Source organism: Polistes dominula, unplaced genomic scaffold (genome assembly GCF_049000335.1).
Source record: "Polistes dominula isolate Pdom_NZ unplaced genomic scaffold, Pdom_raw_medaka contig_19, whole genome shotgun sequence".
In the NCBI taxonomy this organism is placed as follows: domain Eukaryota; kingdom Metazoa; phylum Arthropoda; class Insecta; order Hymenoptera; family Vespidae; genus Polistes; species Polistes dominula.
Window position 1 is genome coordinate 1,766,849 of NW_028301058.1, and position 15,561 is coordinate 1,782,409.

The 15,561-nt window shown below is 32.0% G+C and overlaps 1 protein-coding gene across 1 annotated transcript in view; it reads right to left on the bottom strand.

Moving 5' to 3' along the window:
* Fur2 (furin-like protease 2) overlaps positions 1-13,471 on the bottom strand; it is a 119,086-nt gene extending 105,615 nt beyond the window's left edge. The window contains exons 1-3 of the mRNA XM_089175742.1: positions 13,464-13,471; positions 13,235-13,419; positions 7,625-7,788 (exon numbers count right to left, since the gene is read on the bottom strand). Coding sequence (XP_089031868.1) covers positions 7,625-7,788; positions 13,235-13,419; positions 13,464-13,471 — 357 coding nt within the window. The remainder of the gene's footprint in view (positions 1-7,624; positions 7,789-13,234; positions 13,420-13,463) is intronic.
* Between the last annotated feature and the right edge of the window lie 2,090 nt (positions 13,472-15,561).

Consider the following 15,561-nt stretch of genomic DNA (forward strand, 5'->3'; position numbering starts at 1 on the left):
TTGAATCAAAAATGTTTCCTTCATTTTAACCTTAAGTCAAATTAGGTTATATATAACTATATATTATTATTATATATTTAATTATATATATTTTTAATTATTAATATTATTATATATTATTATATTATTATTATTATATAACTATATATTAATTAGTTAATATATAATTTACACATATGTAAATAAGATTAATTGATTTGTTTTAGTTAACAGGTGGAATCACAAAAGTTTTTCTTAATTTTATTTAAGTAAGGTTAGGTTAAATTAAAATTCAAAAAACAATTAATGTGTACATAGCCTAGTCAATCTATTAATTAATTTATTTGTTGTATTAACAGGTGGAATCAAAAAAGTTTGAATCATTTTACTTAAAGTAAGGTTAGGTTTTAAAGTATCGTTTAAAAAAGATAGCCACTCTTGCTGCTGTAAAAATATCCTTATGTGAAAAAGAGTAATAAGAGAAATGCTAAAGAGAGAGATAGACAGAAAGAGAGAGAGAGATAGAGAGAGAGAGAGAGAGAGAGAATTTAGTCATTAAAGATTCAACTATAAACCGCGACGAAGCATGAGAGCGGTGTGTGTGCACCGTTGGAGACTTCCGCTTTAGTCTGAGAAAGAGAGAAAACATGGTTTAAAAGGAAACATGGAAGGGAAATACACACGCTCGATGTTACTCGAGCGAAAAGCAAGGGTGACATTTCGAGAAAAGCTTCGTTCACTCATGCTAGTACACGCTTAATTTCCGCGTTCTCGCTTCTCTTCCTCTTTTTCCTCTTCTTCGTTCGTTCGTTCTATTTCCCATTTTCTTATTTTAAACTCTAATTTGATTTCCATCAACACCAACGCATTAACAAGTCGTTTTCTATTTTAGAATTCAAAAAAAGAAAGGGCTTGAAATATTTGAAACACTAAATTGTCGCGGATGTTAAGTACACAAATAGTTTAAATTAATTTGTTAGAATTTTTCATTTTGAAAATTCACTAGATTGATTTAAAAAAAAAACCACTAGATTGTTAGAGGTTAAGTACACACATATTTCAAATATTAATCAATTTGTTGAAAGGAATTTTTATAAATGCATAATTCAATTTTTTAATTTACTAGATTGTAAATTGATACACTAGATTGACTGTAAAAAAACACTAGATTATTAGAGGTTAAGTAAACACATATTTTAAATTAATCAATTTGTTGAAAGGAATTTATATAAATGCATAATTCAATTTTTTAAATTTACTAGATTGTAAATTCATACACTAGATTGACTTTAAAAAACCCTAGATTGTTAGAGGTTAAGTACACACATATTTTAAATTAATTAATTTGTTGGGAAAGAATTTAAAAAAAATGTATAATTTAATTTTCAAAATACATTTCTCGCAGATTTCTTTTTAATTATATTTAACACACACTCACACTACTATTTCTTTTCCATGATATTTCAAGTTGATAATTTTAACCTTAATTTGCAATATTTTCTATATTAGATTAATAGTTTTAATGATTACAATTTTTCTAAATATATACATATAACAGAATCAAATCATAACTAACCTATAATTGATAAGTTTCTTCAATCTAATGTTAACATAACCTCAAATCTAAAACTATACGATAAAACGAAAGAGAGAGTGAGTGAGAGAGAGAGAGAGAGAGAGAGAGAGAGAGAAAGATAATAATTAAAAATAATTAAAACAAAAGGACAATCTAGGATAAAGTGATAAGTAGTTTTGTTGTAAATTGAAATAGGTAAATCAAGGTGATATAAGTGGAAGTTTCAGTAGGAAAGTGTACTTGCTGTTGTTGTTGAAAAGCTAGATGGAAAGGAATGGTATTCTACAAGAACGTAACGCGATAATATGTACAACTACCATAGGAACGGTTGATGGTGTGTTTGAGATTGAAGTGGGGTGAGGGGAGGGAAGGGTGTGTACGCCTTGTACACGTTGAATTTTCAGTTGCTCGTTTAGGTTCGCATTCTACTCTCACGAAACCCTTGACTGGTGAAACTTCCGTCTATCCCTTGTGGCGACAGCTTGCACCATCACCACCACCACCCAAGTCCTACGTCTTTTCTCAAGTGTACAGAAAGATATAGAGAAAGATAAAGAGAGAGTTAGAGAGAGAGAGAGAGAGAGAGAAAAGGTAAAGGAAGAACGTAAGAGTTGCGACCGTAGGCGAATCTTACGAATTCTGAACGGTTGGCTAAAGTGAAACTGACTGAGCCCACAACAGTCTAAAGTATCTTACAAGGACACAACTCTCTCTTTCTCTTTCTCTTTCTCTGTTGCCAGACAAGACGAAATTCTAAACGAAAACAAGCTCCCTTAGATAAATCGGTTTACTACGGTACCCTGTCGAATTGAATAAGATGAGATAAACTTTGGTTTATACGCGAAATTTCTTGTCTCCCTCAATGTTTTTTTTTTTTTTTTTTAACTTACTCCATTTTTATTCTTTTATCAACTATCTATATCATTTTTTAAGTATTTAACTAAAATAATTTTCAAATCTATGATAATCAAACCTATGCATACACACATCCTTACTATGCACATGTATACCCCAACATTTTTATATAGAATAGAAAAGTAAGAGGAAGAGAGATAGAAGAGGATTGGCGGTAGGGGTAAGGGGTAGAGGGTGAAAAAGGATGGAAGATAGAAAGGAATGAAGGGAGAAAGGAGATTAGGAGAGCTCTGTGGGTACATCGATGTTTGTGGCGAAAGGGGACGATGTTTGCGATCCGAACATTCCACGTAGCGTCAGGGGTTTGTTGCTTGGTGTGCGAGTATAACACACTATACTATAGTCGGTAGTAGTGGTGGTGGTGGTGACGGCGGTAGAGACGGTGGTAGACGACCCTGGCACGTGACACCAAACATTGGCCGAGAGCCAAAACTAATTACACCGAGAATCCCATAACCCCGTCTTCTATTTCCACCCCTTTCCTCTTTCTCTCTCTCTCTCTCTTACTCACTCACATTCTCTATTCTCTTCTAGTTCGATAAGGTGAATACAACCAATCAAACTATGTATCTTCTCAATAATATACTCTTTTTGATATCTTTATATATAAAAATTCAGTGGCACATTGTTAGTTTGAAATCTGAAAATATTTAAACAATCCTATTGAAATTTTGGGTTTTTTTGTGTGATTTTTTAAAACTTAAGATTTAGGATAGGTTTTATTGTGATTATTTTTTGTTTTTATGGCTAATTTATGGATTTGGTATTTAAAGGTTATGTAGGTTTTTTGGTACTGTAAGTTTTCAGTAGATGGTCCTATATTACAATTCAATTATTCCACGTTTTTTTTAGATTTACATATGACAAAAATAGTATTGGGATCTTTAGCACTTGAATACGCTATCTGGTGGCTACATTCAAAATTAGAGTAGATAGGTCGAATTGCTACACCGCGATCATTGTCATTGGTAAATTCCTAAACGTAGTTTAAACTTGTAAATAAAAATTTGTAATTGAATTAAATTAAATTATTAAATTAATAAATGAAAAAGAGAATTGTCCACGTTACACATCTTAAAACACTTTCCAATTCTTTTCTGTATTTCTTTCTTACTTATTCCTTCTACTTCTACTTCTTCTTCTTCTTCTTCTTCTTCTTCTTCTTTTTTTGAACGTAATCTCTTCGTTCTTCGTACCAAGGTGGAATTCTCTTAAGAAACTATGCAAGCTGCCACCTACCACCCACACCAATAAATTTCCATTATCGCTTAACTTTCTACAAACGATACGTACGAATAAACGTGTTGGGGAAAGTTAGCCTAACAACGTTCGATTGGACTTATTTTATAAGAGATGGGGGGTGGGGGTGGGGGTGGAAAGGAAGAGGTATAACAGTGACGTACAAAATTTCATTTAATTTAACTTAAAAACAAGCTATTTCTATTCTACTTCTTCTTCTTCTTCTTCTTCTTCTTCTTCTTCTTCTTCTTCTACTACTACTACTACGTTTTCTTGTTCCTTGCTTTTTTATTTCTCTTTTTCTTATTCAAATTATGAATTTGTCCCTTTTTCGTAATATAGTTATATTTCACGAAGGGAATGAACGGAACAGAAAGGAAAACATGTTTTTTTCGGCTTATTGTTAACTAAAAAGCTATGGAAAATTCTCAGGGAACGTGATAAACCAGCTTTTACGATTTGAAAGGCAAATTTCGAGGACGTGAATGAAAATGACTTTTAAGAGAGAGAACGAGAGAGAGAGAGAGAGAGAGAGAGAAAAACGATAATTATTCAACGGAGTGTATCTTCGAAGATCGCACGAGAATATTTTCAGCAATACCCATGATTAACAACTACTGTATATCTTATAATTATTAGGTCAGGTCATAAAGTAACTTGCAGTTGATTCTTAATGACTGAATATATTACGAATTAATATAATTATTCTCATTTTAATATTAAATTTAATGTAAAATAAAATGTTAGTTTAATTATTGACATTAGGATAATTAATATTCTTATTAAAAAAATAAAATTATTTATATGATTTAGATAATATTTTTGATGTTAAACTCAGCAAGGTTTTTGAAAATTGATTGAATATTTTCTCAATGAGATGGAAAATATTTACAAAAATTATATATTTAAAATATTATTAATAATATTATTTAAATAAAATTATTTTTATGACTTACGAGAAGAATAATATATTAGAAAAATAAAAATAATATGTTTTTAAAAATATATATATATATTTAAATAAAATTATTTAAATGATTTAAGTAAAATTTTTGACGTTTATCTCACCATTATATATTTTTAATATTTATTATTATATATTTGTAATATTTTATACAGTTTATTTATTATAATATATTTATATTATTATATATTTTAAATGTATTTTTAATATTTTATATTATTTATTTATTATTAAATATATTTAATATTTTTAATATTTTATACAATTTATTTGATAATAACTTTACGACGGTGGTGTAATGCTTTGTTTGTTTCATTTATCACTCGACAAAAATATCTATTGAAATATAAATATGAAATATAAAATAAAAAATATGAATAGTTAATAAAAAAATCGTTCGAAAGAATAATCGTTTCAACGCGGGGGTGAGGGGGAGGGAAAAAAAAAGAATTTACTCTCGTCGTGTTATTCGCGTCAACCCGAAAAAAATAAAATAATCGACGAGTTTTTAAATATGAATCATTGATACAAAAAAAAAAAGAAATAAACAAATAGAGAAGAGAGAGAGAGAGAGAGAGAGAGAGAGAAAGAGATAGAACGATAAAGGGAAAACGAGGGAGAGAGAGAGAGAGGAATAGGGGGGGGGGTGGAAAAAGAAAATTGAAAAATGTACACTCTCTCGCTCATTTATTCGAACCGTTTAACGAAACTTGAAATATATCGTTGGAAAATTGCATGGTGAAAACAAAATTTATGCGTCAGAATGGAAAAATCATGACACCCCTTTTACGTCACGTACTCGAAAAAGAGAAAAAGAGAAAAGAGAGAGAGGTGGAATACGGTTTCACAATTTTTTCCAACTCACTAAAGTCTCTCTCTCTCTCTCTCTCTTTTTCACTCTCTTTTATTTTCTTTCTCACTTTCACCCTCTCTCGTTTTTTTTTTTTATTATTATTATTATTTCGCTCGTAGCCTGCTATCGTTGAAAAATGTTTCATCGATCATCGGTGAAAAGCATTTAAATGGCGACGGAATAATTTGATCGCGTACGTTTATATATATATATATATATATATATATATATATATATATATATATATATAGATATAGATATAGATATATAGATATTTCATTATTCGTCGATGAACGGAACGTGAAGATCGTGGATACGTTGAGAGAGAGAGAGAGAGAGAAAGAGAGAATCGAAATTTTTCGATAGGCAATAATTCTTTTCGATATACTTCGAAACGATTGACTTGAACCGAATGGAAAAATAGTCACGATTTCTATTATCGTTCATGTATAACCCAGGTACAATCTATGAACTATGCGTATCTATATATTGTTAAATGAAGACGAACATTTTTTTTTTGAAGTGATAACTTCTTTAGAATGGGAGATGATTTGAAAAAAGCGAACGAAAATCCATGGTAACGGGCAACGAAACGATGAAACGGTTACGGGTACTAAAAAGAGAAAATGAGACAAACATATGCACATCTATAGGATTTAGTCTAAGATAGAATGAGATAGAAGACAGTATGCATTTGTTTCTTATTATCTCGGTTTCCTCTTTATGCACTGCTTCGTAGTCCCCACTTCTGGCTACTAAGTGTTGTATATGTGTGTTTTTGTGTGCGACTGCATACTACGAAGCGTAGACTCATATTAACTCAATCCCACACATTTAAAAACTAAGTTTCGAGAGAATGAGACGAATACCAAATATCTGGTGTAGGATAATTGTATTCTCTTCTTATTTAGTATCGCGGCCGTTTCATCGCCTCCCGCCGCTCCGTTACATAGCCGCCTACCGCTCCGTTACATTTTTTCAAATAACACCCATTCTAAAGAAGTTTTCACTTCAATATAAGTTAGTTCTTCGACTGGCCACTAGACTATCCACATTTCTTACAAGCAAAGCTGGTTTTTATTTATAATAAATAAATCCTACAATATTATCTTACTCCTGATACTTTGCATTCGACTCATTTTCTCGAAGCGAAGGTTTTAAGAAGGTTTCACTTCTAACACGTGTGATCTGTACACATGATATTTGTTTCCTATTCCCACCCTCTTCACCTTCCTCCCCACTAAAATCAAAGTGATATTTTCGAGATATTCCATAAATCAACTGAATAGAAAATTTGTTCAGAGGTTGGATACCATTTTTTTTTAATGAAATAGAATTGTTCGTGGTATAATGAAAACCAAAATGTAGAAACTCGTAATGCACGCATCAAGGGAACTGAAGGAAAAAGACAAAAATTAGCATTTTAATTGAATTTACAATTCCCACTCGAGATTCTTCTTCTTCTTCTTCTCTTTTTATTTCTTTTTTATTATTATTATTATTATACGCATTTATTTTTATTATTATACGCGAATGCGTTTTATTTCATTCGTGATATTTCATGAACATTTTACAAAAATAAAAAAATCACATCTTTTAAACCGAGACTCAAGGAAAATCCTTTCTCGTTAAAACATCCCTTAAAAAAAAAAAATAAAATAAAAAACAATACACGATATTTCTAACGAACGAACAAACGATTGTACAACTCGTTTCTGTAACCGACACTGGAATAAAATATAAACAAAACGAAAAAAATATACTCAAATGAAAAAAAAAAAAGAAATAAGAAACAAAAGAAAGGAAAGAAAAGAAAAGAGCCCAGGGATGGTTTACAATCGAAATAAAAAATGGTTGGGACGAGGGGATTGAAGTTGGATGTGGGTGGTTGAAGAAGAAATGATTCTTGCATTTTCAGAATTCGTGGGTGGTTCGCAAGTTTCAATTCATTTCGTAGGAAGGAACAGCAGTAATAAAAGTAAAAGAAGAAACAAAAAAGAAAAAAAGAGTTCTTTCAAAATCTTCCGAGAGTCTTTGGGTGAGAACGTCGATTCTAACAATGGCCGTCGTCCTAACTCCGGCCTTGAGATTTACGAACATGAATGTCCAAGGTTACGTTATTCGGACAATAGCAAGAGAAACCACCCTGAGGCAAAGCAACGTCTTTACCACCACCATCACCACCACCATCATCACCCTCAACACCAACAGCCACCCCAACACCATGAGATTTAGGAGTGTCTTCGTATTTGGTAGGATCGACTGTAAAGCTTTGTGTTTGGAGAGAAGCTTTACAGTGGATTCAATTCAAGTGCTCGAAGTACCATCAAACTGTGCCACCAAAATCACCCCCACCTACTCCCAACCCTTCTTACTCTATTTGCCTATCTCGTATCCGAGAGGCAATGAACACACAACACAACACAATGCAACGCACAACGCATAACGCAACGATTCACCTTCCTATGCACTAAACCCCCACCCCCTTCACCCCCACGCATTACATCGCGTTGCAACACATACAAACACTATGTGCGTATGGTCAACGAACTACTGCAGCAGCAACAGAAGCAACCAGCTAGCAGCACGTAGGACGTAAATTTACGGCGTGTGACGCGAGACACGGAGAATCCCTTGGCATAACTCACTCATGCTCCTACAGAGTAACATGCGTTTACACTTCCCTCAGCGTGAAGGATTCTCTTTAGCGAGTGCGAATACTCACCCCCTAGCCCCTCCCTCTACTTCTCATCTTCCTACTTTTTTTTACTCTTTCTCATCTAAATCGATACATCTATCTTTCTCTATCATTCTGTTCATTTTTTATGTTAGTTGGGTACACGTTTTGATCGTTGGTGTGCAACTGCACACCTATATGATAAGATGAATGTAAAATAAAAGTTAAATTTCTCGTGGTTATGTATGTGAAAGAGAATCAAACAGAATCAGAAGATGTAATTGGTAATTTGTACTTAAAGCTCATTGAACGAGTACATTTTCACGAAAATGTTCATTGATTTTAAGTTTAATTAAAAACGTTCCAATTAAATATAAAAAATAAAATACTTCTTACCATCATTTTCTATTGAAAGAAAATTATTGTTATTTAGTTAATTGAAATTTGAAATATAAATCGTACATTTAGAAATTTGTCAGTGTTGTTAGATACATGTCTAATCGTTTACACGATTAGATTTATATTTATTAATAAAATATCTTTATAGAGAGAAAATTATTAATTATGTTCATGGAAACGTGAAATGCCTTAGAGGGTTTACTTTCCATATACAAATTCAAATACAATGACTACGACGATTCTATCTTTCTCTCTCTCTCTCTCTCGTTTTCTTGGTATGACTGTTCAGTTAATCTGAAAGCTTTGCTAAGGTATAATCCAACGTGTAATATAAACCGTTCTAGTTGGCTTCGTAGTCGTCGAATATTGCCTAACACGGTGCTATATAAACTGAGTCCCCTTCGTCCATAGTCGTTTGTTTATTCCTACAAAACAAGAGCAAGGGGTTACACCACTTAGAGTAATAGTTAATGCATTTATCAAGTAACAGTTAAATGCATTTGTCCAATATCCTAATTAGAAAGTACATAAGATTGACATTTTATTAACTATACATGCTAGTCACTTTTAGTTAATTAATAATGCATTGCAATTAAATTCACCTTTCCTTTTAAAGAAATCAATTTATATTACTACTGTAAATATTAATGAATAATAAATGAAATATATTTTATTGTATTATTATTATTTTCTTTTTCTTCTTTATTTCTTTCTTGTTTTACTTCTTCTTGTTCAAGTACTCTCAATTAATTTTCAAATAATTTCTATTTTTTTTTTTTTTTTAATTAGACGTCCTGCATTCGACTGAATTACTTTACATCGAAGTAATCGATAACTAAAGAGAGAGAGAGAGAGAGAGAGAAAAAGATATACAGAAAGAGAAGAGAAAAAAGTTAGAAAGATCAACAAAGGAAAATCTTGTTGAATCAGACACGAGATGATGATCCAAGATCCTCCTAAAGATGCTAAGATAGAAATGAAATAAAAAAGAAAAAAAAAAGATTTGAAGCAAAGTTTACTACTGCAGTGCGGATGATTCGATATGATCTACGATAAAAAAAAAAAAAAAAAAAAAAAAAAAAAAAAAAACAAAGAAAAAAATCTATTCTCTAACCACCCTCTACCACCCCCGCAGTTATAAATATGAGGACCGACCCAGTTTCGTCTCGATTGATTTCAATTTCTTTTCTCGGATAGCTGCTAACGGTGTACAATCTTTACGAAAGCTTTCGATAGAGCTTTCTTACAAGGATAAGAGAGAGAAAGAGAACTAGAGAAAGAGAAAGATAGAAGAGAATCGATAGTTGGGACGAACTATCCCAAGGAAGATTCGAAAAGCAATTTGTCACGTTCCCCATTCAACGATAACGCGATACTAAACTCGCCAAGATTAAATCCAAGAATAGTCAATATTTCATACATACATATATATATGCATGTGTGTATGTGTGTATCTTTCATTCTTTTTTTTTTTACCCCCATACTCTTTCACATATCCTAAAACTTGTGAGGAAAAGGATAAACTTCGGGGAAACCCCTCACCCCAAAAAAAGAAAACTGTCGTTTCTTTTATGGGATATTCTTTAGGAAAGGAGTGAAAAACGTGGTTTAGGAAACACGCAAGTGAGACAGACCACCCCCACCGTCTTGAAGAGCTACGTAAACGAACTTCGAAGGATCTCAATATTTTCTTTTCACTCGAGGCAACATAAACGTACGATCACACGAGATTTCTCATCTCGGGCAATCTTGTTACTATCTCTCAAGACATATATATATATATATATATTGCAATAAAAGCGATACTGGTGTTTGTCAAAGGACATATACATTTCCAGAGTTTCCAAATGTAGAAAATGGGTGAGAAATATTTGAAAGGGAGAGGGATGAAGATCGTATTTTGATAAATAAAAAACTTATTTATGATTTAATGTTTTTTACACTTATGTTAGACGAATTCGAATAAGTAACCAAACATAGGGTATTTCCCGGGATATTAAAACTATGCTGTACAGTGGCTCCACGTTAATGCTATGCGGAAATTACGGGAAACTAACATTACGGTATTCCCCGAGATATTAAAACTATGCTGTACGGTGACTCCACGTTAATGCCATGTGGAAAAATTATGGGAAAACTAATGATAAGATTAGTAATAAATGAAATGATGTGTAAGTCATCCATCTACCGGGTGTCAAATAAATAAATTTTAATGAAAAGTCTATTGACAGCAACGTGTTAATAATAATACCAGATTTTACGTATGTTTTGTTCACTATTTTTTTTAAATACAATTGTTTGAATGAAATAGTAAGTGGCAGAGGGTAGAAATGAATGATTTACGTGTAATATATTTCTTTGAAGTAGTAAAAATCAACATATACTTAGTACTTTTCAAAAATAAGGATGTTTGATGAAGTGAATGAAGTTCTTTTAATTGATATAGTAATGTAATGAACATAGATAAGAATTAAGAAAGAGAGAGAGAGTATTATTGAGATTAAACAAGACTAGACAAGCACAAACCTGAGTCAACTGAGAACGTTTGTTCGGTAACCACGATAGACGGAATTTCGGATCACCATTGGGCCATCAATTTTCAATCAACACAATGGTCCCGTACCCACCCAACGTCTTGCTTGTGCATCACTCGAATGCGACGTATTCCGTTTGTGATTGGTTTGTTCGTGTGTATGTATGTGTATGTGTGAGAATACAGAGAACAGAACGCGTCGTTGCTTCGAGACAATGGAATACAGGGATTGTCGATTTAACAATAGAGATATACGGTTGTGCACACACACACACACATATGTTTAATATATGTGTCCGTCTATGTATATGTACGTATATGTGTGTGTGTGTGTGTAAAACGAGTGGACAAATTTCTATTGTCAGAAGATCAAACGTTTTGATAAAATGAAAATAAATGTGTTCGATAATAGGATGCAACCAACGAGTTTTATCCTAAAAAAAAAAAATAATGAATTGATTTAAACGCGTTTTACGTGACACACACACACACACAGACAAAACATTTTGTAGAAATTATTAAATATATATATATATGATTAAATGAATGACAAATTTGGGGATCTTTCGTATAAATTCATTCATTTTCGAATTAAACTATGCACGAATAATTTTCCTTTTGTCATTGATCCTGAAATAATACGTCCATTTAATAATGACATGTATAACTTCCAAAAGTAGCTAGCTATCAATGCTATTCCAGTTCGATTCTAATTGGACGCCTATCAGACGACTGTCAGTTCGAGAAATGCGAATTCAGTAATGGGATTCACAAAAAGAGAGAAAGAGAACTCAGTTATAATAACCATTCTCAATTTTATCATGAGTTCCTTTTTTTTTTTTTTTTATTTGAAGAGATTTATCAAGAGAAAGTTACTATTTTCATATCGATACTTCGATTTTATTTATTTTCACATGTACTCGTACAGTATAAAGTTTGACTTCACATAGGTTTTTTTATTATAGTGCGAGTTGTCACATGTTTAAAAATTATAAAATATTGTATGTAAATATGTAATATATGATAGTAGTCATGATTTATAGATTTGTTTACATTATAATATGAAAGATTTATTTCAAAAATGGTTACAAAATTTTTTTTTTATTGTTTAAGGAAAATAAATAATTAGCATATTAAAATAATTTATAAAAATGTAAATTAATCTTGTAAATCTGTCAGTATTTCTATTATAACTTAATTTAATTATAAATATGTATATATATACACGGTGATCTGTAAATAGTGGTACAAGCGAAAAGAGGGTGATTCTACATAAAAAAAATAAATTGAAAATATAGAATAAAATTTTTTCGTTTGAGGCTTTGTTTTCAAAAAAAAAAATCGACTTCGAATTTTCGCAAAGTACGCGTGCACTTGATCTCGTAGGGTTTATTAAGTTCCTAGGGTATTTCTGAAAAGTTCGTAGAGTATTTCTGAAAAGTTCGTCGGGTATTTCCGAAAAGTTCGTTAAGTATTTCTGAAAAGTTCGTAGGTCCGTTATAACAAGGCATGATCAAGCGCCTCGTAAACGAGCTTCGTGAACGAGCCTCCTAAAAGAGCCTCATAAGAGAGCCTCGTGAACGAGCGAACTTTTCAGATATTGAATAAGTATTATTTTTGAATATTGTATAAATATTTATTTTTCAATATTGCATAAATATATATTTTTGAATACTGTATAAATATTTAGTTTTCAATATAGTATTGTATAAATATTTATTTTTTAATATAGTATATTATAAATATTTATTTTTCAATATAGTATAAATATTTATTACTCATAATAGGTTTTTGTTTTTGGCAGATTTAATCCATCCAGGAAGAACAACAAAATTAGGAAAGAATTTTTATATTTAAGATTTGGCCTGTAAATATAAAAAAAAAAAAAAAAAAAAAACAAGAAAACTTCGAGAAAGATAGATAAGGAGAATAATAAAAAAGAAAAGTAAAAGGTAGAGGTGCATCATAGTTATAAAAAATTGAATCGACGGGAAAGAAAATCGTTGAGAGTCGATCTCGACTTATTGGCAAAAACGAACTTCTAGTCTCTTTTAAGAGAGTGTATATATATCGTACGATCGATTACGTAACCTACGTACCTAAGCTATAAGCTTCGCAAGCTACGAGCTTTCCTTTACATCTACTAGCATAACCACCACCATCACCTACCACAACTACTAGTATAACTAACACTACCGTCAGTACCAGTACAACTACTACTACCCTAGCATAACCACCACCACCATCAGTTCCAGTACCAGTACCAGTACAACCATTACCACCACTACGTTTACTAACACGATCTCAAATTCTAGTTCCTTCTCTAACCTTCTCATTCCACCAGTGCACCCCAGCTAGGCCACCTCCTTTACCTTACGGCAGATCGCAAAAGCTTTGGACGGTGGAGTTTGATGAAACGCTAGGATTAGGTAGCCCATTGTGTAACGCGGGCTCGCGTAGACACCGATAGATTGTGCAAACATGCTTGCTTCAATGGAAGGAGCTTTATACGATCGGTCGACCGAAAATCGGGGATCGACTAGAAGCTTTTCCTCTAGTTCTTGAGCATTCTCTTTCTTTCTTTTGCTAACACATACACCTCAACCACCCCATCCTATCCCCTCTTCTTATATTTTTATGACCCACAAAGAAGATGATGATGATGATGATGATGATGTAAAAAGCACATTCTTACTTTTATCACAAAAACACACATTTCCAGACAAAATCTTTGTTTTATATTTATTTTAAACAATACGATCAATTTTATATAATATTTCATCATTTATTTTCAATACTTCGATTGTAAACGTTGTTGGTCATTTATGACAGGACCCACGTGGTTTAACCTGTTAATTAGTACATTTTTAAGATGACTAATAAATATTAATATACTTTGAAATAAAAGATGTGTCCCTAATTATTATAACAAATTTTTTATTAGAACATCAAATTTATTACTATTATTATTATTATTTGTTTCATAGTTTAGTACGAAACAAAAAATTCATTCGTTCATAAGTAATTTGACATGCACATTGATTTAAATCGATTATTATAGATTACGTTAATAAACAAATAATATTGCGATTATAAATTGAAATATAAACTATCCTATCTTTCAAGTTAAATGAAACTGCATACAGTGTGTAAAATTTATTAAAATCGGTTTAGTAGTTTAGGAGTCCATTGCGGACAAACAACGTGACACGTAATTTATATATATTAATATATATTACAACATACATACATACAACGACAGATACACACACACACACACAAAGAGATGCACAGAGGTGTGCACATGCATTCGAATTTATTTTTTTAATTAAATATCATACTTTTACTGGCACATTTATGAGATTATTACAAAAACCTATGAAAGTATTCTATATTTAAAAATATATGAGAACTGTGATAAGCTTTCAATGGTGGTGAGGGGGTCTTTGAAGGGGTTTTCGAGTTTCTTTTTTGTTTTTTCTAATTTTATTTTTTCCTTTTTTTTTTTTTTAAACTCATGTGTAATTAAACGTTTCGAGTATTCTTTTTTTTTATCAAAAGAGAGATAGAAATAGAAAGAGTGGGGTTCAAAGCGTTTGGTGAGTTCAATTCGATGCTTGAATTAATGAAAAAAAAACCCCGTCGTAAACCTCGAGATCAAAGTTATTTCTTTCCTCCTATTTTTTGTTGTTGTTGTTGCTTTTTTTTGCTTTCTACCTCCCCCACCACCACTCCCACTTCTCAACCTATTCGGATCAGTTTCGTTTGTTTTTAAATTTTTATATTTATTTTCTTTTCTTTTTCTGTTCGTAGCGGGTTTTTCGTAATGATCGATCAATTTAATTAAAAGAAAATTTATTTCCAGGGTTGATTTTCTTAAAACGCGAAATGTCCGGTACAGGAGGGAGGGGGGGGGAGGTGGTGGTAACGGGTAGGGGAAAAACAAAGTTTTTCAGTACGCAGTATTTTTATTATTTTATAGTAAAACAGAGTTGATGGTGATGGTGATGGTGATGGTGATGGTGAGGGTGAGGGTGAGGAGTGAGGGATGAGGAGTGAGTGCAATTCGCGATTTAGCGAAGGCAGGTAAATGAAAATGAAAAAATGAAATGGGGAAAAGGGTTAATAAAAAGAAAAACAAGTTTCGAAACGAAGTTCGGACTTCATTTAAATCCCATCGAGACTACTAGCAGTATATACCGGACAAACGGCACAAACTAGTAACCGGATACGGGACAAACGTGCATTACTCTCTATATCCCTCTCTTTCTCTCGTATTTTCTCCATGGCCACAGAACGACGTGAAATTGAATTTATATATCACACATCCAACCCCTTATAGCCGAATTCCAAGCGTAACTTTACGTTTTCATGCAGTGTGTCTATGTCTGTATGACTCTGTGTGTTTGTATGTGTGTGTGTATGT